General features: G+C 43.8%; 1 protein-coding gene across 19 annotated transcripts in view; it reads left to right on the top strand.

Annotated features, from left to right (window-relative positions):
- The first annotated feature begins 17,902 nt into the window (after positions 1–17,902).
- The window catches only part of PARD3 (par-3 family cell polarity regulator), a 458,069-nt gene continuing 449,202 nt past the window's right edge, over positions 17,903–26,769 (top strand). For 6 of the 19 annotated variants that reach the window (XM_055707487.1, XM_055707497.1, XM_055707500.1 and 3 more), the window contains exon 1: positions 17,905–18,379. In XM_055707487.1, coding sequence (XP_055563462.1) covers positions 18,260–18,379 — 120 coding nt within the window. In that variant the 5' untranslated portion in view covers positions 17,905–18,259. Of the gene's footprint in view, positions 18,380–26,769 lie in introns of all 19 variants that reach the window. The other 13 variants (XM_055707486.1, XM_055707491.1, XM_055707490.1 and 10 more) reach the window with 4 other exon arrangements.

The following is a 26,769-nucleotide window of genomic DNA, read 5'->3' on the forward strand; positions in this document are numbered from 1 at the left end:
TGTGCCATCACAAACAAACACATGGTTATAACCTGGCCCAATTCCTGTGTTTGTTTTCCTTGATGAGATTGACAATATTTTCTTGAATGAGAGACAACCTTATCTCCACAGGCTAAACTTCAGCACTCCGAGACATAAACAGAAGCTTTATCAAAGGACTGAATAAAAACCAGCCAAGGATTTTACCTCCTGGGCCCTGGAGCAGAAGGTCACTGGGCTGACACTCGCACAAAATGCCTATATGCAGTGCTAGCTGTGAGGTTTGCATGTATAAATAATACAGTAACTGTGACTATGCCCTGAGGACCTTTCTTCTACAGTTTTCCCAGTGTTTTATGAACACTAATCTAGACTCTTAGTCAAGTTGCTTTGATGGGCTAAAGAAAATAAGTCCAACAACGCAGAGTTTGGTGATGAGAATGACAGCGGATGGGCTAATTCAGAACAGTCTGAAGTTTTTACTCTGCATTGGAAGGTCCTTTTTATCCTCTAGCACTGTGAGATCTGGAAACATGGAAATATGTAATTTCACATCAGTCAGATAAATATTTAATGTGGTGCTGGAAGCTGGGAAGAAATGCCATGTGGAGATTCACAGTAAAATATTCTCTCTTCTGTAGTCTTTCCCCAAAACATCTGTTACTACTTTTGGAGTTAACGATAGCGAGCTGGATGGATATTGGTTCTTGAAACAGTACGGCTGGTTTTATGTTCTTATACATATGTATAGGCTTAGTCTTGCTTGTTACAGCAGTATATTTCCAAGGTGCTTGTGACTTAAAAAATGAAGAACAAGCAAAATGTGTGGGTTGGGGGATGAGCATCTAGCATAAAAGTGCGATTTAAATGTTAACAGAAAGGATGTGTGGAACACAATACTGAATAAAACTGGGTGGTCAAAGGTGCTTTTTGACCATGAAATATTTTGTTATTTATTGCATTTGAATTTAGTTGGTATTATGTGTTGTTATCTTGTAGCCTGGGCCACACCACTTGCAGGTTCCTGGTATTAACCTGGTAAACAAGTATTCTGATTGCAATACAGATTTTGAGATGGTCCTCCTGGGAACAGAATTGTACCCCAAATTAGTTTTGAGTTAGACAGTTTAGAACTAATAACATTTTCAGATTTTCAGTGAAGGAAGCATACCAAATCACAGCCATTGATGAAATTCAGCTGGTGAGAAAGATGCTCAGTTTAGATGAGTTCTAAATACAGAAACATGAATAACTGTCAGCATGTACCATTATCTGTAATATTTTTTATGGTAGTTCCATAAATTTATATTACTTTATTAAAGCAAAAATGTGAATTTATGTTATGGCTTGCCTGTAAGTGTGGTGACCACTTTTTCAGATTTTTCTGTGTGCTGTTTATTTCCCCAGGCAAAAAAAGGTAAGGAGGGCAGAATTTATCTGCAGTGATATCACTCAACACATACATTAAACCATTTCCTGCAATACAATATAGCTGATTTTTTTTTCCCCCACAAAGCTGATTTATTTGGTCCTGGCAAGCTCGTCTCTAGGAAGGATGTCCCGTAGGAATTTGGCTCATGGTTACTGTCGATCCTTTGATACCTGCTGCTGGAGTCAGGGAGAGGGAGCAGAGATTGGAGGTGCCCTCCCAGGATGCTGCTCCTGAGCACCTTAGGGGTTGATAGCAGCGTCAGGCACGCCCAGAGCCAAAGGAAAAAGGCCATTCAGAAAATTACCTTGAGATTAGAGTTGACAGAGAAGTGATGCTCATGCCACCTTTCCAATCTCTGACTTGCACTCTCCGGTTGTGCTGCGCCCAGCAGGCTGGCCAGCTGTTACGCTTTGGGAAAAGCATTGTTACAAGTCGAGGCAGGTTAGTTTAGGCAACACTCGCTTTAAGAAGTCGTTGCCTTCAGACGCCCTTGCACACGCCTACTTTTTTTTGTCCGTAGGTAATTATATGTACATTAGATTATCCTGAATCCTAATTATGACATAAATTTATAAATTTGAATGAAATCATGTGTGCATATTCTATTTGGAAATGGTTATTTTTTAAAAAAGTGTAAAAACAGGCCCAAGAGAAGCTGATTTCACTGATAACTTATTTCTACAGTTCTCTCTTTCAGCCACCTGTTGTGTCTTCGTGTAACACTTCTGGGGCAGGAGCTGGTTCTATTGAGTTTGGAAGGCTCCCAGTGCAGCGGGGTGGCTAACCCTGAGCTGCAGGCAGCAGCGCCTGCAGAGCAGGAGGCAGCTGAGGGAAGGACTGGGAGGAAAGCAGGGCACTTTATGAACCCTCCCTGTCTTGTGTGCCAGCCGTGCCCAAGGCGCCCAGGACCTCCCTATATCACCTCTTCTCATTTTTCCTGCCCGAATAGCCCCCCCCAAATGAGAGAGACACTATGGTACTGCATATTAGCCACAATATGTTGGTTGGTGTAATGTCATGGAAGAGGTTATCCTGTTCTTACTGATAATGGAAGAATATTCCCTATCTTCCCTTTAGTTCACACTGAGAAAGAGGCATTTTTCAATCTAATAAATGAAAAGGCAGCAATCTTGGAGCTAACAACTCTTAAAATACAGCTCCAGCTCTGCCAGTGACTCACTCTGTGCCCCTAGATACCCCCTGAGACTTCAGCTTCCTCCTCTGTCAAGAGGGGAGATGAATACTTACTTGTGTGTAACTGCAGTGATGATGCAAGACTTAATTAGCTATGTTTGTTGAGAGCTCTGAAAATGTGGGAATGTCACTGCTCTTGATCGTCTTGAATAGCTGACGGCTTGGCTTGTCAGTGTGTTACTGTTGGGCCCCCTCATCAGAAGTCAATGGGACACGTGGAACCTCCTGGGTTTGTTTCCCTGCCTCAGCTGGCCCCGGTGCACAGCTGAAGCTCGGTTGAGGCTTTAGATGTCTAGGTAGGTGGACAGAAACTCGGTGGTTTCAGAAGGGAGGGTCATATCCCACCTGCTCCTGGGTATGCTGGTTCCAGGTTTCCTCTGGGGCCACGTTAGAGAAGGTGCTACGAGTGGCTGCCTCCTTAGCCTCAGGTTACATCTGCCTGCTCTACAACTACATTTTCTCATCTTCTGTTTTGTTAACACGACAGCTCATTGGTGGAAGCTATTAAGAAATTATGGATCCTCTGGCAGGACTCCGGCAGCAGCTGTACCGGCAGAGAGGTGCTTAAACTTATAAAAACAAATCAGCGAGGAATGCCATCAGAGGAGAAAATCTTCCATGCCAGTGACCAGGATCTTTCAAAATATGAGTTTTTCAAACCTTTTTTTTTTTAAAAAAATGAGGCTGCTCACCCTGTATCTGTGGGTGCGGCTCACTGTGAGCTCTCTCTTCCCTGGGCTTGGGCAACCCTTGGGGAAAACCCTTGCTCAGGGCTGGAGGGGTAGGCAGGCTGCTGAAGGAGGAGGCTTCCATGAGCTTGTCCTACCATGCTGCAGTCAAGTTTTGTACACTCAGGCTTTAAAATGGTTCTTGGTGAACTATCAGGCCCAAACACAGCGCGTTCTTCCTTTGGATGTTCAGGAAGGAAGGAGCTAGAAATGTGAGTTTTGGATACAGACCTCGGCATTTTTTCATACCTCCATTAAATGAGAGTTTATTTACCAATTTTATAAGCTCATATTTCACATAGCCTATGCATTTCACATGTGTCCCATGCAGTATGTATATGCACTTCATACATTGCCCACAGCTTTAGTGTTCATTAGTTCAAGGTTAAAGTCAGGCTCATTTGCAGAACAGGTGGAGTAAGTCTGTGGGAGCTACGGAGGCTTTCAATAGGTTTAAGTTTGTGGTCCGTGGACCTCTGAGGTGCTGCCACCAAGAAGCAGCAAGTGAAAAAAGCTGCTTATTGTCAATAGGCTTCAAAATTTTATGGAAGCATCAAAAGACCCATTGATACTTTTTTAAGGGTGTACACACTGAATAGGACTGAAACCACTAAACACAAGTTACTCTTAAGAAAGGTAAATGAACTGTGGGTATCGCACTATCAAGCACAGATGGTCATCAAAGAGAAACACCCAAGCAAGATGAAACAGTTACAACCTAAAATTAATCTTTCTGTAGTTAAGCTCATGCAATTTTGTGGTCATTGAATTACAGAATAGAAAGAAATGAGGAAAATGCCTGGGGACAAAGTACAATTTTGGTGATAAGCGATTTGGGAATAATAAAAAAAAGAAAAAAGTTTAGTGTGCCCACCTAAATATAGGTTGAGAAAATTAAATTTATTGCCTATTACATACATTTTGACAAAGTTAAAAGTACATATGCATAATTAACTGTCTTGGAGGTTTTATTTAAGTGACAATAATGAGACCTGCTATTTTGTAGCTTTCCTTTTAAGTTGTATCAGCGTGTCTGTACTTGAAAAATGTTAATAGTTTAGTTGAAAAATCTTGCTATGATTGGCCAACTTTTTATAAGCTGAAATCTGATATCCAGTTTGAACATCTAGATAAATATTAACCACACTCAGGCAGTAAATCAATGTGGGGTTTTTTTTGGTCTTTTTTTTTTTGGTTGGGTTCCCCCCACCCCACCCCGCCCTCTTTTACTAGCCTGCCGCAAGTAAGTCACTCAACCCTTCCTCCCCATCTCTAAAATGTACCTTCCTTCACAAAACAAAGACTTTAAATGGTGACCTGGTGATTCCTCCGAGGCGCAGCGCTATGTGGCATGTACGAACGTCCATCTCCCAGCTGCTGTGAAAGAGCAGAACGGGTTTTCTTTCACAGAACAAACCGTCATTACCCAATCTTATTTTTACAGGACTGCACTACCATTGCTCCTTCCCCTCCTGCCTCTTCTCCCTCCTCCCCAGCAAGCCACCATTTATCTGTACTTTTCTCAAAATGAGCTTTCCATCTCCACCTTCCCCATATCACCTCAATACTCTCAGGCTGACCCCCCCACCTCCCCAAGCTCAGTCGCAGGCTGCAGTTGTGGTGGGCGGTCGTATTATTTCAAGCTCCTCAAGCTGGAAAACTTTGCCAGAGTGAATCACTTTGCTTTCTTATTACTGCAGTTAGAAGCAAGCCGAAACTTGCCATTTGCAAGGTAACTTTCATTTTGTTCCCCACATTGTTTCTTTGCCCTTGGCTGCCAGAGCTGAGGGTTTTTTTTTCTCTTCTGCCAGCTCTGCTTGGATCCAAAAACAGGCTGAGTGAAGTAGTTACTCGTCTTTTAAACGAAGCTGAAAGCTGCCTGAATTTGGGTTACTGTTTAGCTTATTTACTGTTTGCACAGTTATCTATATTTTAAACTTGCTGGACTCTTCTGGTTGACATGAACAGTCAAGTTCAGTGCTGTGGGTTATTCCACGGTCTGATGAGAAACTGGTGATGAAATCAGGTGTGTCTGTGGCACGGTCCAGTTTATTTATAATCAAAGCCTTGTTTTCCATTAGTATAGGGTAGATCTTAAGCAGCAGCAGTTTCTCAGATCTAAATCCTATTTCAGGCTCACTCAAGCCTACTTGTGAGGATTTTTCTCAGGGCCATACATTTTTATGATCTATCGCTTGTTCTCTCAGCTTCGTGAACTTCCCATCCCTGTTAGACACATCCAACATCACAAAGTAATACTAAGGAAACTAATCCTTTTACACAGGTCTCTGGTTTGGGTGGTGGCATATGTAATGGAAGCTGCTGGTCACAAAGTGGAGTTGCAGCTCCTCTTCGTATTCAGCCCGCTTGATTAGAGATGTTAATGTGGTCAGATGGGAAATCATTGCAATGCCAGGGACAGGTGGGAGCAGGCAGGTAGGGGGGACAAGTGGAGTCCAAAATCTGTGTCTGTGTTGCTTTTGGCAGAAGAGTTGTGGCCAGAGAGACAGATATCAAACGGAAGAAGAAAACTGGTCGGATCAGCCTCAGAGATCACTGTTGTTCTCTGGGTTGCAGGAGAAAAAAGGAGATAGCTGAAGTAATAGAATGGCATTTTGGGCAGGCAGGCATTCTGTGGTGTTTTCTCAAGGGCAGCTGTGCTTTACCAGGCCTCTTTCATCATCAGGTGAGAATAAAACAGTGAAAAGCTTCTATAAAATGACTGTTGAGAAAGTCTGCGCTGGTGGAATTTGGAAGCGTGGACGGGATTAGGCAGCTCCGGGAACAAAGCGCTGGAGTCCAGAGGAACGTCTGCCCCCAGGGAGGGCAGGACTGCCTGGATGCATTAGTTGCTCCCTGGTAGGAGTGTAATCCTCAGAGCAGATATTCAAATATGAATATAAGCCTAAGCCTCGTGACTTGGTGACAGTGAGCCAAATTTTCCTGCAGTGTGAAGGCACATCGGGCTCACAACAGATCCATTCCGTTCCACTGCAGACACCAAAGCTCAGCTGGAAATGTTGTATTACTACGCAACCTCTCTTACACCCTTTTTCAGTCAAGGGTCTTGGACTGAAGGCTTTGTCCTGGGCATACCTTTGCTGAAAATGACCACCAGCGTTGACTGCTATGACTGATGAAACGGTAGCTCTGAAATGTCTTAAATTTCACATAAGAAAAGCTTTGACTGACAATCCCAAATAGAGGCAACAGCTGGGTCTTGTTTGACCCAGCTACAGAGCACAATAACAATATATTCTCCTTCTGCTCTTAAGTAAAGCCCACAGAGTTCAACAAAATAAAAATATACTGCATTTCATGTATCTGTTTTAGTATTTCACCACAATTGTTAAAATGCTGTGGGGCAAGCTAAGAAAAAAAGAAGTTTTTAAATAACTGTCATGTCTTCAGTTAGTAAGATAACACAATATGCATTTTTTCCTAAGCATTTCCAGAATCCATAAATACTAGAAAATGTGGATTTGTCTCCGAGGAAGTACAGCACAGGATCATTCAGAGCTCAGTGTGTTTGTGCAGTGTTCTCCAATAATAAATTAATGTCATCCCTGGTTTGATGCGTAAGAAAGCTTGTTAATTTGCTTAGTTGCGGTACCAAAGATATATTGAATAATTTTGCATACATGAAAGTGCTGACTCCACAGCAGAATAGGCAGACACCAGCAAAATGATGCTGTTAATCCTTCTGCCTATACAGTACCTGTTCTGTGAAGCCAAAACTAGTCATTAGTACTGCAAAACAAGTGTTGCTAATGATTATTAAATCAAAACTCCCCTGTCAAACCAGCAATGGTGTTTTACACTGAGTTAGTGTGGGTATAAAGCACTACACAAGCGAAATCTAGAAGAACATCTCCCATGTCTGATAAGTCTGGCACCTTTTACCATCACTAAAATTACCTCCAGCCTCCCACGCGCTAAGATGGTGCTTTACAATTAGTTCCACTAGTGCAGGTGAGAAGTCTCCTGATGATGTTGACAGCTGCAGCCACATTGATCTTTTAGTATTTACAGACAAAGGTCTAATCCTGCCTGCTCCCACCTGTGCAGCCTCAGGGAAAGCCCTCGCTCAGCCCATGTGTCCGGATATTCAGTTTCACGTCCCTTCTGTGGGCAGTGTGATTAGAGGGGATCTTTACCTTTTCTTTAGTGGCTGAAGAAATTTGAGGCCATGGAGGATTGTGGCTTGCTGCAGGGATGGATATTTCTTAGCTCTGGTGATTAGCTGCAAGGAACATTGTGAAAGGAGAAAACTGCCAAAGGAGAAAAAGGCTGCACAGAAAAAGATGAACAGAAAGAGAAATCATGGTAGGGGTGGGGAAACAGAGAGGCAATATTAGCAAAAAGAACCTCCTTCAAAGGCTTTATATACATAACTCATCAGTGTGCATCTCCCTCAGTTGGGCCTGTGTTTGTGTTTGCGTTAGGGATGGTAAGATTATTTTAGTAAGCAGCTGTGAATTATTGAAGATATCATGGATCAGTATACGCAAAGAGGAAATGCAAAAATAGAAGAAGAAAGGAATATCAATATTACATAAGCAATTCAGAAAATCTGAAAAAAAAAAGTCAAAGGGAATTGGTGACATTAAGATCCGATGAAACAGAGAAACATGCAACTAGAAAAGTTAGAAAAAATCATCATATCCTAAAAGCTTGAAACATTAAAAAATGCAGGAAAGTATATACATTGTAGAATATTTAAGAATGCAAGAAGGTGCTGTGAATATGAAGCTGTCCTGCAAAGACTGTCAGAATATATATATAATACTTTAATGATGAACTGCAGTCACCACAAGAGAAGAACAAGTTCAGATAATTGCTATGTGCAAAACAGAGTGCCTGGAAGTACAGAAGAATGGCAAGATTACACATAGTAGTTGTTTCTTGTCTGAAAAAAACCCCAGCCCTTAACTAGGTGCATCAGCAGAAAAGTCTGAACAAAGATGGAGAGGATGGGATCAAATTGAAATTTCTCAGAAAAAATCACTCCCTGCACACAGCTTTCTGGTAAGGCTGTTTATTTACTAGGCTGCCAAAACGATTCTGGCCAAGCAGCGGGCCTTGTGGCAGACATGTAAGTCAAAGCAAATATTAGGAGGTTAAGTACTAACATAAATCACATAATGTATGAGCAGTCACATTGGCTGTCTTACCCTTAACAAATTAACCAGTTTGCTGTGAATTTTAATGCTTATGGGACTGAGCTAAATATATTCAAGGTGGGTTTTTTTGTTTTGTTTAAAATATCAAATTATATGGTAAATCTGTACCATACACTTTTTTCAGTTTTTTGGCACCTCCCAGGTGTCACCACCACAAGTAACAATCTCAGTGTGTGAAAATATGCAGAGATAGTTCCTTTCTGAGATGAGTACACTGTAAAAAACTTAAGCTACTTGCAGAACGCTGCTAATATAAAAAACAATAAGAAATTGTCCACATGCTTTGCCTCCAGTTATTCACTCAGAAAAAAATAAAGCAAACCTCAGAGAACAGGTGAAGGCAGAGGTCAAGAACACGCTAATAAAATACGCTAAAAAACCCTAGCAGATCTAAACCAGGCTGAGATCTACAGATGCTAAGTGGTGAGTATTTAGTGTTTCAGAAAGTTTGGATAGGTAGAATTGGACAGATGACTCTCAAGTATTGGTAACACCTTCTGTTTTGCCCAAACCGTGCAGTTTAAAGCTGTGTGAAAAGCTCCAGCTGGAACAGAGCCCCCGTCTGTGTAATGGCTCCCCATACCTCTGAAACAAACAGGGCTAAACAGCAGGGCTAAATATCAAAGCTATTAATCTCGGAATACAAAAACAGACAGCCCTCGCAGATAGGAGGGTGACTCACGGAACAGGCAGCCCAAAGCTGTAACCGGTGACCACCGCTTGTTCTGCTAGGGACAAGGACAGCTCAGCAACATGAAAAGCAGCTCTTGAACTACTACAGTTTATCAGCCAGTATTTTAAAGTATGTTGGCCATTTCAGGTTGCCTTCGGACAATGTGATCTAAACTGCAGTGATTCAGAGTGTGTCATCTGGCCGTTTGCAGCGTGAGGCCAGCAACCTCCAGGAGCGAGGTGGAGAAAACCCCCAGGCAGGGTAAACTGTTTCTTTCCAGCTTTAATGTACTGGTGTCCATTGCAGCTGCACTTTGCAACAATAAGACCTGGAAAACGTGGAACTCACATCCCTTCTCAGTGGTTTTAGGCTTTAAGATCTATTTCAGGTGGGAAAAGTATAGACAAAGCAGCATTCAGTGCAGTCTGGTTTCAAGCTGTGAGCTGGAGTAGGTATTGGATTCTATAAGAAAAAAAAATCGAAAACTTCAGCAGCATATTGATAAATCTTGCAAGGAAGAAAACGCATTTGCAAAACCATGTATCAGAGGAATCACCCCTATCTACTATATTATCAGTTTAACAGGTTAGGAATAAACTGTATTCCTTCATGGAAAATGGTTGTTTGACCCTGGTAGATTTTAATTATCGAACTCTTGCAACAGCCTATACGTAATTAAACTCCTTGTTGGCTTCCCTGGATTTCAGGTGAGGCTGTGCATTTGTAATTTCTGTGGTATCGGAAAGACAGCCAATTTTTCAGTCCTTGAAAGTGGTTATAGTTTCTTGGGTATAATGCACTTGCATACCAATATTCCATGCTTTATTTCCACTGTCTTTCTGTATTAAGCAATATCCTGTACTAGTGATTTACTGCACTTCAAGTCATCAACTTGAGACATAATTTAAGTTCAAAATAACTTATTAGTAAGAAGTGTTGTGGTTTGTTTTTTGTTTTTGTTTTTTTTTTCTTTTTTCAAAACAGAAAATAAACTAGAAAATATTACTGAGGCATATATGATGCGCATTTACCTCCATATGAGGGAATAGCTATTAAACTCAGGATAAAATGAAAACCTAGAACAGATGCCATGATGGATGTAACTGCAGTGTCGGCTGGATTACCATGGAGCTGCAATGTGAACTTCTGGCAAATTAGAAGTCTCCTGTGTTGGCAATTCCACGGCAGCAGGAAGATCGGTAGAGCTAATGTTGTCTGTCTGATCTATCTGTTTTGGTTTGGGTGCGTGAGTTAATCTGCTCTCAAATCCAAACACAGCCCCTGTGGAAGGCAGCCGGACCCGTGCTTAGGTGTGGTACTGAAGAAGATCGTGCTGTAATTTTAACATGTGAGAAATCCTGCTTTTTAAATACACTGCTAAGTGTTTCCTTGAGTACTGGAATGTCAGTTGCTGAAGGGCCTGTGTAGAGGATGCCTTTTTTGTTCAGTGAAACAAGATGAGACCTGAGTGAAGGCTTTTTTTGGCACCGAGTGGTGGCTCTCAGGCTGCTCTGCTGTTGCTCTCCACAGAGACACTCCTGTGGCATGCTGTAGCCCATGCATCAGCATAGTCAACAACAGAATAAAAACCAAAAAGTTATCTGACCAAACGATTCTGCTGCCACTGATTTCAGCTTTCCTTGCCTGCTGCACTTCGATGGGGTTGATGTCGTACTTGTGCTATGGCTAGTTATTCGGCTTTGTATTGGAGAAGACAACTTGGTATCGATTACAGATTTTAAATCTTTGCAGACGAACTTAAGCTACTGGGCTGCTTCTGTGAAGAATTAAAAGATCCTTACACTGTAAAACACTGAAGTGAATTTTGGAAAACTTGCTCATTTACTGTCATCATCTTTTCAGTCTTGAATAAAATAGATTACTGGTGGTATGTAACAATCTGTCATGTATTTTAGCTCATGGGGATTCTCCTATTTCATTTTAGTCTTCTTTTTACTGATTTCAGCAGCTGCAAATACTTTTAAGGAAGACAAGAGGAAGGGAAGGCAATAAAAGGATGTGAGATGAAAGGAGAAGTGGGATTGGGTATGGAAAAGAAAAGACAGTAGAGGAAGAGGAAGAGGAGAAAGGAGACTGAGGTTCATGAAAGGAAAATGGGAGAAAGCAGAGTGAAGCAGATCATGTGTCATTTCTCTCCGACTCTTTTTTTATTTCATCTTCTCTAAGTAAGCCAAGAATGATCTTAAAAGCAGTGTCCAAATTTCAGCTGTCTGCTTTTGCCCTATTCCTCTTTGAAGGGAGCTACAGATGCTTGAGTCTGGTCATAGTGCATACCTGGAATTTTTCTGAAGTTGTCAGAGAGTAGTTCTGCAGCAGCAGTGAAGGTGACCATGTGTATCCTGGTCACACTCCCTACAAGGAAGCATGTAATTCATTCCCTGCCCGTCCTTCATGCTTTGACACTTGTCTACTGGCCTGTGCACTTGGAAAAGGCTTTCTGCAGGTGCTATGGGACTTTGCTCGGGAGCAAACATTTCTGCAGGAGCGATAGTGTGTGTTTTCTGCATGAGTAGCAGCAGAGGTGCATTTAACTCCATGTGTAACAGAGATGGACATGTTCCAAATGCACGCCTGTATTTATATCCCCCTAAATTGCTGTGCAAATTGGAAAGTCTCTGCTGCAATATCCTTACCTCATGCAGTCATTCCTGTTACCATTGACACAAGGAGAAGCTGAGCAGAAGATATATTTCCCTTCATGCTTTATCAATAATTTCCTGCAATCAAGACAACTTGCTATTGAAAGCCATGACACTATCCCATTCCCTTTCAGCCCAACAAGGATGGGAACAGGGAGAGAAATTGAACAGGGATCCCTAAAGAGGAACACCAGCTGAGAAATATGTTCTAAATATGTTTATCAACCACATGAATAATTCGTATGGTGGAATATATGTACTATCATCTTTTGATGGGCCTTTTGACTAACATACCCTGTGGGTCTTCCTCTTCATGTCACAGGAAGGTATTTTTTCAGGAATGCTCATCAATAGATAAAACCTGATTGTGGCAAATAATTTGGCATAGCTTCTCTTCAGCAAATGGGTTCCTCTGACGGTATCTGAATTAGTTCCAGCTCTGGCAAGTACTTGTCAAACAGAGCCCAGTATACTGTAGCTCTGTGTTAATACTGTTTATTCATCATTTGAGTAGAGTAGATAAGGCCTTAGGGCCTGATCCAAAGCCCACAGAAGCCAGTGAAAAGGCTCCACAAGCCTTTTCAGTTGCTGGAATCCTGTACTCTGTGTTTCAGAGTTTGGAAATCTGTGCCAGGGACTTCATCAATAACGTAAAGGCTGGAAGAAAAGCAAAAAGCAAACTTCTGGACAGGCAGAAAGAAGGAAAGGAGGATGAAAACATCCAATAAATTCTCAGCAGAGGCAAAATGTCTCCAAGTAGCTTTTGTAGACGAAGGTTGACAAAGACCTCTGATATTTTTAGGAAAGCATTAAGTTTCTCTAATCCTTCGGGCAAAATTTAAACAAACATCCTAGGGTCTTAAAAACATTTATTCTGCAAGTACCCTGTAGTTCAGTCTTCGGTAAATTAACAACATTCACCTTGATTTCTTGTGGTGGTCACGAATCCCTCAAGTTCTACTGTTTTTACAGTTTTTAATGCTAGTTTATGGTAATTGAAAAGTTGCTAAGAACTCAATTTTACTAATGTTACGTTTATATGTTTGTGTTCAATATTATAGGGCTAGGCAGCAATGACCCCTCTACTTAGATTATCTAGTCATTATTTTTTCATTTCATAGTTGTTGTTGGGAAGCTCTGGTGACCAAATGTCTAGAGCTGCCCTTTGAAATTGGTCAGGGATAAAATTCAAAATCTGTAAAAGTTCTTTTGCTTTGTCCTGTGAAATTCTGTTGGGATTTTCTGGTATCAGCTGCTAACATTCACTGTTCTCTTTCTTCCTTTTTCTTCCCTTTGGAAAGCTTGCTGAAGCTCTAACTGATGGTGGACTGTGGGGATAACTGGTCTCACATCCCAAAAGCAGACACATGGCTCCCACTAGCATGGCTGGAGTCTGCAGAAGAGCTTCAGTGAGTGGAAGGGCATGAGAGAAGGTGGCAGATCATTCATCTCCTAGCACGATCCCTGTGGTGTCTCCTGAGCACCGTGGGGAACCGAGCTGCAGACTCTCCATGGCCCTAAAGGCAAACAAAGAATGGCCAGCTCCAACATCTGACTTAGATACATGTTTTGCAGTATGGGGACATTCAGAACTTTACCTGTATCATTATGCGAATATAATTCCATTCAGCCCGTAGCACGAATACAGTATGTGGTATGAGAGTTGGGGCTGGGTAAAGCTAGTTGTGTGAATGTTTTCCTTACGATAATTCATAGCTCCGGGTATAGGTCCATAGCACTCAGCATGCACAAAGACTGTTCGGGCATCTTCTGGCAATGCCCCTTCTGTGCCCTGGACAACCCCAGTATCTTCTTTCTTTCCATATAGGTCATGGTTTTCTCTTTGTAGACCTCTAACGATTCTGCTCCCTTTCCTGTGGATTATTTCCAAACACCCACACCACAGAGTGACTCGATATGCTAGCTCGGGCCTTCCCAATTGTCAGCACAACAAAGCCATTACTTGATATATCTTAGAGAAAGCATGCCCATTTAAACAGTTTGATGACAGCTGAAAACCACAGAGAATTATTAAGAAAACTATTAAAAATCCTTGAAGAGAATTCTTTTAAAAAGTAGAGTTTCTAAAATTCTTCTTTAAAAAGACCAGTATAGATAGAGACAAAAAAAGTAGTAAATTCACCTATAAACATTCTTTAATCCTAACCACCTTTTTGTTACCTGAAGTTGCTTCAGGCACAGGCTGGAGCCCCTGGAAGGGTCAACAGTCTTGTGGCTTTTCCTCGCAATCGTGGATTCTTCTTTACTACAATTTCTTCCTTCTATAATACCACAAAGAAAGCTCTTCTTTTCTTCCCGAACTTTGTGTGTCTGCTTCTCCCAAGTCTGACATTAGCACCTGCATGATTCTGTAATTACTTTTTAATGATTTGAGGACTTTCCATTCCCCAAATCCCAGCCTATTTTGAGAAGCTGTAGAAAATAATTTTTTATTCAGCCTCATTTTTTTTCCAGGGCAGAGCTAGCCACAATTACTTAATAAGCTTTAATGATTGTCTCATTCATAAAACAAGATGTTAGGAACCATTGCCTTGCTCCTTTTTGGAGGTACCATCAGTATGTACTAGAAAAATCACAAAATACAACGGCAGAGAAGTCAATCAACTCCTATAGCTAAAAAGTTACCCTCAGGAAGACCTCAAATAGTCACAGGCATGTTTAATTTGGTAAAATTAGCAACTCAGAGTAAAATGTAACTTTGTCAGATTTGTGAAGGTATGGAAAACAGCACGTAGGTACCTTAAATCATCAAAACCTGGTAGTGTTTGGTGTATTCACTAAGTAATTTTTACAAATGGCACTTGGTACTCATATCAGGTGCCAGAGTTTAATTTTTTTTTGTCTGCTTCATATAACTTAGCTACCCTTTTATTATTTTGTAAAAAACTTTGACTTCTATATGATTTTAATAACTATTTTTTTTTTTACTTTAATTCTTTGAGGAACACTATTACTCTTCAGTTTGACACTGGTCTTTCCACAGTTCTGAATTAATTCTACTTGGCTTAAGGAAACATCTGTCTTTAAAATTCTGTGAACTTTAAACATACTGTACACTGAATCAGTGTTTTCTTGTCAGACCAGAGTGAGCACATAGAGAATTATTACAGAAAAAAACTTTGATATAGAGTATAAAGGCAGGATAAACTGTGAAATAGCTCTGGAAATCAGCAGCATTCCACTGCCTGAATATTTTTAACATTCAGATAAAAATGACTTTGGTGATCTTCACTGAGTTGCAGGATTCTCAGTCCTTGAGTCCTTGATGTTTGCAGCGGGATTTCAACCTGGTGGCTATTTTTAACAGAAATTGAATATTAATCAGTAGTAATAGGTAGCTCTGATTCTCTCCATCCATCTCCTTCCTGCCAGACAGATAACTGCCTTTTCATGGAAATCTTCCAACAACGTACCAGTTAATAATGAATCGTCAGGTTCTATGGGGTATTAGCCGAGAAAAACTCAACATCCAGAACTGTATATATGCCACCCATATTGCAACATGGTGTCCTCACATTAAGTACCTGGAAAGCAGTTGTAATTTTTGTAAACTAGCATCTCTTGCCAATTTTTCTCCTGATTAGTATAATCCTTTTCTCATAATCTCTTATAATAATGTTTTGTACTTCTTTTACCTTGCATAATCAGACCTTGGACTATCTCACAGCCTTGTTACTTTGTTTGTCAAAGCTCATTCTTCCTTCTAAGACATCAACAAACGCTCTACTGGATAAATTGTATTCAAAATGTTTCCACAGTAGTATGTATCACTCGTGCATGTGTGCGTCTGTGTGTCTGTGTGTGCGTGTGTATGTCTGTGTCTCTGTGTCTAAGTTTTGGCCTTCTATCAGATCCCAGGATAAACTTGTTTTCTTTGTACTTCACTATGAAGTTTCCTGTTTTACACATTTAATAGAAAAACTATCAATATTTCTTTCTAAACTGTTTTACCTTTTTTTTTTTTTTTTTTTTTTTTTTTCCAGGAGACTGTTAGAACAGCTGGGAATACTGCCAAGAAGCTTACTAAAGACAGTAAAAGCAGGAATTAAATCACAGAAAAACATGAAAAACCTGTGGCTGTGTCTAAGCAGTGAAATAATTACTGTCGACCAGCAACTGTATCTAATACTAAGCTTTATAGCAGTGTGGTAAAGTTCCTGATATGCAACATTATGTTTTAGCTGCTAAACATAAAGGACAGCTGAAGTATAATGTTGAACAATACTAAGTCTATGCCACTGTAAAACTGCTTGTCAAAGACACTCTTGGAAGAGTCTCTATTGACTTCACGTTTTTACATCTGTTTTTGCAAGTTTCTCAGGTCATGTATATTAAACCAAGGATTTATATCTCTTTCATCCTCTCGGTATGTTTCCAGTGGCTCTTATGATCACCTAAAAAGTACAGAAACAACAACTTAATGGAAATTTTCAACATTTTCCATTAATAGATTTGGTGAGCTATGACCATAAAAATGTGGAGTGTCAGTTGTCTCAGTCATGAGCTGTAAACTGTTTACTCCAGTTTTATTTCATGTCTGTCTTTCTGAACTCCTGTCTTTATTCTACACAGGTGAATACTGGGGATATGATAAACATTATAACATGGCAGGTGTGCTTGTTCCCTGCTTACTGTTTCTCGTAGAGAATTCAGATCCTCATCTATATTATTAGTTCAGGTAACTCAGGTGGGTAATGGCAATAAAATTAACATCTAAGCTTAGAATTATCTGTAGGTCAACAGATGGACCATTTGATCTTATGAGTGCCCCAAAGCTTTCCAAAATGCAATTAGTAGGAAAAGTTCCATGGATTTGAATTAAATTGGACCAGATACACATGGGAGCAAACCAATATAAACTGACTCCATTTACTGCCCTAGAAACTGCTAACTGGGATGCAAAGGTTTAGGGATGCCATTCTTACCTTACCCTTGACTAAACTAGGCAAAAATTTCACCTTTGATGTTTTCAGAATAGAATTAATTCTGCTGCTTAACTGTGTATCTGCTACACAGCTTTGCCATTTGTACCAGTTTTGAAGTTTTTATTTATTACAACTATTGCTATGAGACCAAGAGCGGGCAGCCAGCGAGACAGCTGCTGGGCAGGGAGCACCGGAGGACACGTGTCCAGGAGCCCTGTGCAGCAGTAGAAGGATGTTGATGTTATGTGCTGCAAATCTGCCTTCAACTTCATGTCTCTAGTACTGCATGGAAGTTCAGAAAAAAAGAAAAAAAAAAAAAAGAAAGCTTTTTCCCCTGCCTTCTTGTCCTCTGAACTCTGCCTTCACTCTGTAGTTAATCTGAATTGCTTCATCACTTATTTCTACCCCAGAGAAGTACGCTGGCAGGCCAGATGAACGTCCGGCCAACTGTGCAACTCCGTTGTCCTCAGCAAAATCCCTGCAAAACATGAGTGATATCTGTAAACCCCTTTGACATCTGATGGCTTTGGGCAGCAGATTGCTCAGTGGTTCCATTGATGCGGGCGTTACTGATGCCGCACCCGTTTTTGCTGTGCGGGTTCTGTTACGTTAGCAGACACCCAAAGGACCACGAAGACCGTCTGACTTGGCCTGTGCCCGGCGGCCCTCGCCAGACGCCGGCAGGGGCAGCGGGAACCCTCCGCTGGCCGCTGCGCCCGTTCGCTGCCGGCCTCCCCCGCGCCCCCCGGACTGAGGAAGCGGGGCAGCAGGCAGCGCCCGCCCGCCCGCCCCCGAGGGCGCCACCAGGGGCGAGGGCCGCGGGGTCTGCGGGGCTCCCGGCGCTGGTTCGGCCTCGGCCCTGCCGTCCCGGGCCCCGGCAGGGTAGAGGAGGCGGACGCCGCCGCACACCCCCGGGGCTCGGTTCGGGCACCCCCCGCCCCACTCCGCTCCGCCCCAGCGCCGGGGCGGGCCGTGCCGCCGCCGCGTATCGAGCCCCGGCCGCCGGGCCCGCTCCCCGCCCGGCACCGCCGGCGCCCCCCGCCCCGGCCGCGCTGCCCAGCGCCCCGCGGAGCCGGCCGGCTGCCCCCGCCCCGCTGCACCGCCCCACGCCTCCGGAGCGGGGAGGCAGCACCGCCACCGCCCCGCCCGCCGCCGCTGCGCGCCGGGGCAGGCGCCGAGCAGGTGGCCGCAGGGCAGCGGGCAGCGCCGCGGCATGTGAGCGGCCCCCGGCTCGCCGCTCGGCCGCGCTCCCTCGGCACGGCAGCACCGGCCGCGCTGCCCTCCCCTCGCCGCGCCGGCCGCGGAGCCAGCGCGCCTGCAGCGGCAGCTCGGCGGCGGCCGGGGGCTGAGCGCCGCGCCCCGCCGGGGGGCGGCCGTGGCGGAGGGCGGAGAGGGGGAGGAGGAGGCGGAGGAGGAAGGCTGCACGGGGCCGGAGGGACGCGGGAGCCCCCCCGGCCGCGCAGGATGAAAGTCACCGTGTGCTTCGGGAGGACGCGGGTGGTCGTGCCCTGCGGGGACGGGAACATGAAAGTTTTCAGCCTGATCCAGCAAGCGGTGACCCGGTACAAGAAGGCGATCGCCAAGGTGAGGGGCGCGGGGAGCGGCGCCCGCGATCAATATGGCGCTTCCCGGAGCGGAGAGGGAAGCGAGGGGGAAAGTCCGGGCTGCCCCGCTGGGGCGGCGGGAGCGGGGCCGGGGCCGGCCGGCAGCGGCGGAGCCCTCCGGGGAGCGTGTGCCCGGCGCCGCCGAGGGGAGCCGGGAGGGGGGGGGGGGCGGCCCCTCCGCGGCGGCCAGCGCGGCTCCCCGCGGGCGCCTGGCGGGCCGCGGCCCTTTGTTCGCCGGTGCCTGGCGGCGAGGTGGCGGCCCCCGGGGGTGTCGGCGCGGGGGCCGCCCCAGCCCGGCCGGGAAAGCGGCGCAAGGGCCGGCGGTGGCGGGGCCGAGGCGGGACTCGCCGCGGAGAGCTGGAAATCCAGCCCCAGGCTTCCCGGCCCTCCAGGCCCGGCGGGGAGGGCGGTGGGAGGGGAGCCCGCCGCAGGGGCGTCCGGCTGCGCCCCGCGGGCCGCCCCCCCCGGGCCGGACGAGGGTCCGGGGGGGCCCCGCCGCAGCGCGGCCGCCCGCGTAGCCTGCGCGCCTTCCGCGCCGCTGGGGGCTGTGGGGGGCGGCTCCGCCTGTGCGTGAGGCGCCCGCGGTGCCCGGGGGCGCGGGGAGCGGCGGCCCGGCCCGGCCCGCGGCGGGGCTGAGCCCGGTGCCGCCTGCGCCGGCCGCCCTCAGCCCCATGTTGAAATCCCTGGCTGTGGGTGCGCAGGCAGCTGCACACTTGGCTTTCCTGCCACAGGCGACTTGTTGGGCTTTGTTTTTTGCTTTTCTCTTCTTTCGTTGTGTGTGGTTTTCTTTCTTTCTTTCTTTCTGTACTTTCCTCTGGGTGCTGCAAACTTCTTTTTAATCAACTGGTTTGTTGGGATAATGTGACCGTCGTTGGCTGAGAACTTGAGCAGCGCCGTTCCCCTGTGCTCTACCTGATCCATGCAGGCAGCCGGGCGTGCTTTTCCCCTCAGCCCTCCTGACGCTCCGTACACTTAAGCACCTGGAAGTTTTGCTTTGGCAAATACTAACTGCCAGGCTCTCTGAAACCTGCAGTGGAAAGAATACTGTGAGCAGTAGGTTGATTGGTTCGAAGTGATTCCCAAGAAAATTTTTAAGATTGGTTTTCTCAGAATTCCAGTTGCTGGGAGGAGAAAAGTAACTGAGGTTCCTGTTACCTTCGCACGTGAATCCGGAAGAACGTGGTGGTGAACAGCACTAACACATTGTGTCTCTGTTTTTACTATTCCTCCTGTAACACAGTTGTGAGTCTGGCTGGAAAAAAAGAGTAAAACAATTCACTGGGATATGGCCGTGGCTACATACCAGCTGCTGTTTATATATGGCAGTTAATGCATGTAGGAGACGGTGGCCAAAAGTACCTTTCCGGTTAAGGTAGACCAGCGAGCAGTGGAGTGTGTCCCTTGAGGGAGCACCGAATGCCTCACTGGGCCGTTCGGATGAGAAGTGTTTGCAGAATTTGTTCATTGGTGTTACACCGTTAATAAAGTCAATTATTTTGATGTGTTACGTTCCAAAACTGTGGCCTGTGTAACTCGTGTGGCACTGGACTGCGCCCTTGTTTCCAGCTGTTAAATTGCACGAAGGGATGGCAATTACCTTCTGCAGTATAATGTCAAGCCTGCAAGTGATTGCAGTAGTGAGCAGGAGAAGAATGCCTGCCGGTCACCGGGGAAAGGTTACATAGTTGCAAATGTGTAGGTTTGTTTAGGAAAGAAATGACCCACCTCTGGAAACACACAGGAAAAATAATGTCAATTTCTCTTTGAACATGCCTGTGTGTTTACTAAACAGACATTTTGCAGAGGTGCAGCCAGACTTTCACTAGCCCCTAGTAACCGAAGCTCCCGGTCTTGTGTTTAAAATGACACGGTGGTTTTATTTATTAGTATTTATATAGTGGTTATGCTATATGCCACTGGTGTGGACCTGAGGTGGCCATAATTACTAAGATTGTTTTTATTATATGGAAATACTGTGGCTGAAAACAGTAACAGTTCATGGGCTTTCTTTGAGCGTCTTATATGGTCACAGTCAGACCTTACTTTTGATTTAAATTCACCAAAGATTTTCTGTGGCAATGTTTAGGTAATAAGGAGATGGATCCTCCGTGTCTTGTAATTAAATGTACGGTGCTGTTTGCTGAGCTCTCTGTAGAGTAACGTAGTAATTTCATGGTTTTAATGGCAGAGTTTCATAGGTTACCCTTTTTATAGCAGTTAGGTGGTGGTTTTTTTTTTTTTTTCCCTAAACTAGTGCAGCAGATGAGCAAATCTTCACTTCAGAAAGAGGCAGGAGGAGGGAAAAAGTAATTCCTAAACCAAGAGGATGAATGTATGTGTGCGCATATGAACATAACAATCTGGCAGCTGTTATCAAGCTGACACTGAAATCTACTTCACCACCCCTGTGCTGTTACAGAAAAAAGGCATATCTGGTGGAAGACTATTCGAAATATTTGTATTAAGTTTATGGTTATCATACTTACAGGAAAACCAGCATTTCTCATCCTGCAAAAATGTATCCACTGTATGCAGCAGTTCCTTCAGGAGAACTGCTTGAAACCTCTGCAAACTGAGTTGTCAGCCGTTCCCAGATTACCTCCTGCTTTGTCATGGTTTCCAGGTTGTGATTAGCAATTAGTGATCTGCACGGTGAGCGCTTCTGACATACCTCTGCAATCGTGGTGAGGCAGCCTGGTATCATGCTTGTGGACTGCCAGGAGCAAGTAACGTCAAGATTTGACCTCACTTTAGTTTGGCTTGGTACTATTTAGGTTGAAGAGACATGTCAAGAATGGAAAAAAATATTTATGGAAAATAATCCACATAATAGTAAAGTTCTCTTCTCTGTAAAATTTTAAGACTTAAAAAGCATATAGATAACACACCTAGTTACTGCAGTTAGTTCTGGATGCAGTTGTCTTTGATGAGGATTCATAAATCTCAAAAAATTCATTATGGGTTAACACTACTGTCAACGCTAAATCTTTATATATGGAATAAGTTATTAATATGCCAGGCTGTGCTTGAAGTTTGGTCTGTGTAGCATGCATAGGAAATCTTTCTGTTCCTTTACTTTTATTCCAAAAAAAGGTTTGTGTCTGAAACATGATCCATTTTTTCATCAAGTTGTGTTTGTGGGGAATGAACAAGCAAATGATAAGAGATGTTTGTAAAGCCCACCTTGTCCAGGGCAACTGGAGTCAGCAAAAAATGATCATGCTTATTGAAACCTTGTTTGTGTGGTGGCATGCTAGTGATGCTGTTTGTGTGGCTGGACTGATGCGGCTACTGTAACAATTTCTGAGTGACTGTTAAATGAGTACAATTTGGGCAGGGGTCAGCTGGCCTGAGAAATGGTAGGTGCGTTCTCCAAACCCTGCTGGGTAGGGGCTGTGCAGGTTTTGTGTTGATGTAGTCCTGCTTGTGGCTTCCTAGCAATTAATATAATGATAAAAAAATGCTGGCAAGAAGGTAAGAGGGATTTTGAGGAGGGGAAGTCAGCCACACCTGACTGGCTTAACATTAATGACAAGTGATGATGAGCTGCTCCAAAAGGGAGCAGACAGATACACAGTTGAGATCATGTTTATGAAATGATTGACTATAAGCCGGTGTTAAAATGTGGAAAGTTATTACAGAAATGATGTATCGGGTAACCTTTTAGCAAAAAGAAATAATTGCGCATCCTGTAGCTTTGGATTGATCTAGTTGCAGCCAGAGACATTTCCGACTTTTTTTTCTGGTGACTTGACTGTAACCATAATCCTTGTGTGCATTGGGTTTCTTGGGATATTGTAAGTGTTTCACTTTTTATCTTCTTTTTCTCGCAGGTGTAAATAAGCATGCATAGATAATGGGTAGGCATAGTATGTTTCTTTTTAATTTTCGTTGTTGCTGTATTGTCTTTGTGTGATGTAATTGAACATGGTAAACAAGAACATGAAATAAGAAATAACAGATTTGTAGGAGTTGTTCAAACCCTATGGGGATCGTTCAGTCTCTGTGGTAGTTGGGTCTGGCATCCTGCATACCATGAGGTTGTAGTCAGGTTCCTAGACCTTGTTTATAACCCCAATTGTATAGATTAAGTAAGTAGAAGTTTTCCTGCTGAATCAAAAAAGATTTTAGGAGGACCTTTTTGAGACACCTTTCCCCCCACCTCCCACCTAATGTTATGGGAGATAAAGTTTTCAGGCATTTGTGATGTATGGAACAATGCTTGAATTGTTAATTTAAAAGCTGTGCTATGTTAATATTTGTGAAAAGAAATTGCAGTCTGCTCATTGATAGCATTTGAAGGCAGTTGCTGATAAGAGACCAGAGTTCGGGGAAAGTTGGCTGTGTAAGCAAAGGTAACAGGTGTCAAATGACCATATTCTCACATAATTTGTATTTAGGAAGCTCAAGCCACCCAGAGCTTAAAGCTCCACCTCTTTGGTATGTCTGACATTCATCAGAAGAGAAGTAGTCTCAGTGAATGTGTGATGCTTTTTTTTTTTTTTCTTCCTGTTTTTGGTATTCCCCCCACCCCCTTCCCAGTGGCAGCTAACTGGGAGCTGAGATGATTTGCTTAAAAGTCAGCTCCCGGACAGCAGGTTGTCTTCCAGGTACCCAATGACGACTTTGATGCTTTTTATATTCTGCAAAGCGAACAGTTTCACAGTTGTTTATGACTGTCTCTGGGGCATTGTTTATAGATCCTAAGACACGGCGTGGATTGGTATGAAAATTTGCTGATTTTACTTGGGGTTTGTATTGGTCTTAGCACGTTCCCTGCTTGAGTCTAGCTGTTTTGGACGCAGGCTTAGCTGGGTCCTCCACAGCGCCCATGCAGAGACCCCTTTAAAATTGTAATGAAAATACTGAAGGGCCACAATGGATAAATTTAGCATAAATTTTTTTTTTTTTTTTTTTTTTTAGAATTAGATTTCATTTTGATACTTGCGTAAGTCTGGAGCCTGTTTCAAGTAGAAAGAAATCTTATAGGCTGTTTCCAGAATGTTCAGGAACCCTCTCCCCCCCAAAAAAGAACCAACACCCCCCACCCCCCTTCTCAGTCCTGCTGCCCAGTTGACTGTTTTACTGCTAGCCGACACCACCAGGATGAAGTCTCTGGGCTCTGCATTTGCTATTGGCTGGGGAGTATTTCATTGATTTACCTGAGGTCAACCAGGAAAGCCCAGGTTCCCTGGGGCTGCTGGCAATTTTCTCAAGCTGGCTCTTGACCTCCTTGCTGATGTTGGGCTCCCAGCAGCAGTAGCAGTGAAAGGCAGCTGATGGGTAGCTTCGCTCTCCTGTGGCTTGGTGAAAGCTGTGAACAGCAGTGGAGAGCTGCTAATTTAAGGAAGAAAAGTACTGAAATGGGTCACGATTGCTTCATGTTTAGAAAGCTGTCGCATGATCCTGCAGGTTTGGGAGTTGGTGCTGGAAATGCAAGGCTGTGTTTTGCATGTAGTGATGATTTATTTCCCTCTGCTCATTATGGAAAACTCCATTTTAACCTTTTCTCTTCAACTTTCTATGCCTTTTCAAGGAAATGAATGCTTTCCTGTCGTTGTCCTCTGTTGTGAATACAGGTGACTCTCACTCATTGCAGGAGAAGTTGCAGGGTGAAGGTAGGAATGAACCTTTGGATGAAGCGTGGCAGCGGCTGTGGAGGCCCCTTGCCATGGGAACAGCAGCAGTGTGCCTGAGGGGACCTGTGGCTCCGGAGGTGGGGAGCCACACAAGCCCAGGGGCACCTTGGGCAGGGCTTTGCTGCAGCCCCTCTCTGCCAGTTCTTGCCGCCGTACCCTTGTTAGAGCAAGCAGGGTAAGCGCTTTTGGGATTATTCAAGGCTAATGAAGAGGAAGGCTGAGTTCTGTGGTGCTTACAAAGAGTGGTGTAAAAAGCATACAGCATGCGAGCCTTTCAGCTTTGAGGGTGCTATCAGTAAAGGGTATGTGTGGTGCTGCGGTGGCTGGCTGATGTGAGCAGCACCTATCTTTAGCTGGACGGGATACGTCATTGCTTTCAATTTGGCATTATGTGGTTTCTCAGTATTTCGGCTTTAAGTAATGGTGATCAAAGTGAAGTGTGTGTTTGTGGAAGAGTGGCTCGAGAGCGATTTCCCTTTGAGCAAACCCATCGTTTAGCTGCTGTGAGCAATTCCTGTAGCTCTGAGGGGGTGACGGCAGAGGAGCCTGTGAAAGTGCTCAGTGCCTTCAGAGAACAGTTCCTGGAGGCATTTTGGGGTTTAGGGAGTTGCCAGCCTCTCTTCTCCTGGGCGACAGCCTTCCACCAGTGGAACACCATCTGATTCTCATAGCTTTTTACACTTTAACTTTGCTTGTAACGGTCACAGATGTTTTGGTTCTGTTATAAAAACACCACTGGAAGTAACACTTTCTCAGTTGTACCAGACTACGACATCTTTTGGTTGTGGCACATTTAATCTGGTAAAATAAGATAGAGTAAATGGGGGAGAAATGCTGGTGACGTTAGTTATAGAGAACACGGTTCATGTGGCTTTAGAACAATTTCCTGATTCTTCAAAGGAAAACAAACCTTTTCATCCAAATATAAATTGAATGGATAAAACGGCAACAATGCTGAACCAATGCTTATGTATATTGAAAATAAAGTGGAATTCCTCTAACATCAATCCAGAGTATAGCACAGATGTTCTCACTCAGAAATATTTTGTGAGCAGTAAGAAAATAAAAAGTGGAGCAAAAAGTATTAAAAAATTCTGCAAGATACTTTAGGGCATCTGTGCTTTATTTCTTCCCCCCCCTCCTATTTTAATATGCATTATATGTTTTGCTTGTTTTTTTGAGGTCATTTTACTGTAATGCACAGCAAGTCTGGTACTGCAAGACAGAAAAAAACCCACCAAAAAACTAAACTGCCTTTGAGCTAACTTACATAATCTGGTGGTGCTGTTTAAAAAAAATAAGAAAGAAAAAAATACAGCACCACAGATGTACATAATACTTGTCAAAATTACTAATATTACTAGTGAAAGAGAAATGAGTCAAATTCTAAATTGGGGAAAAATAATTTTAAATTAAGTGAGCATTAGAGCCTTTTTGTTTTTGAGATAATCACATTAATTTTACTTGTTACAATATTTTAGCAATGTCAGATTTTTATTTACTTACTGATAGCCTTAGGTATTTTCTCAAATTGGTTCCAGATACCTGTTAAATGAGAAATAATTTTAATAACTTTTTTGTTGCAGTATTTGCTGCGGTTCTTTTTGAATCGGGTAGCTGGTACATGACATAACTTATTTCCTACTTCAGTTTCTTACTGCACAGTGATACACGATAAACAATATATTTAGTCCCAGACAAGAGGAGAAATGTATTCCTACTAAAAACTCTTGGACTAGATCCCACATACTACATCTCAGGGCCAAGGTCTCCAGTGGGGGGGGAAGAGTAATAGAGACCAAGTGTGTTTCCCTGAGAAGGGAGCGTGACTCTTGCATCCCAGGAGCAAAGATTAGCACCCCAGGAGCTGGGCTGTGTTCCTGCCAGGCACCGTGCTCTGGTCCTGGAGCAGTTGGTGGGTGTCACCTCCTGGATTGTTGCATTTCCAGCTCATCAGGACTTTTATGGTAAGAGACGGGGATGGCAGAAGGAAAATGACTGTGGGGAGAAGGGTGGTCTTCTGTAGGAGAGGCAAAAAGACTTGGCTGACCTTGGAGACTGGGGAAAGAAAGTGCTTTTGGGGTAAGGATAGATAAGCGTAAATCCTAGTACCTTTTCTTTCACGAGAGGGAAACAGTTTGTGTGGAAGGAAGATAGTAATGGGCTAAATTAAGTATGGACAAATATACAGAGCTGAAGATGGGAAGAAACTTGATAACTTGATGCCCTGGAGGTAAGTGGTCAGTTTAGGAGGAGGATGAGAAATTGACCGCAGTGGCACAACAGATGTCACCCAAAAGGCTTCCTTTTTAAAAAGAAACTTGTGGAATATATTATAGGAAGCTTCCCTTTTTGGGCAATAAGCTTAGTGAAAGTAGTGAATCTTTGATTTGGTAGGGAAAATAGACACTATTTTGGAGAAGCGATGTCACATTTTTGGCCGTACTTTCCACATTCTCTCACGCTCAGCCTGCTACTAATGCAGCAAGATTTTGAATCCTTTCAGGAGGAGCAAGCTGGTATATCGTTAGCAGTTTTCTTTTTAAGTGGCCACGTTTGTAAGATTTTTGTTCCGGGTATGCATGTATTTACAGACTTAGAATGGCAATTTTAAATGTTTCTGGTGTTCATGTTGTGTTACTAATAGGAAAAAAAAAATTACGTGGGCATAAAACGTTTTAAATGGAGATAGGACTTTTGGGAGTGCCTGTATGTTTGCGTGTGGCACCCA

The sequence above is a fragment of the Falco cherrug genome, chromosome 4 (assembly GCF_023634085.1).
Source record: "Falco cherrug isolate bFalChe1 chromosome 4, bFalChe1.pri, whole genome shotgun sequence".
Lineage (NCBI taxonomy): Eukaryota > Metazoa > Chordata > Aves > Falconiformes > Falconidae > Falco > Falco cherrug.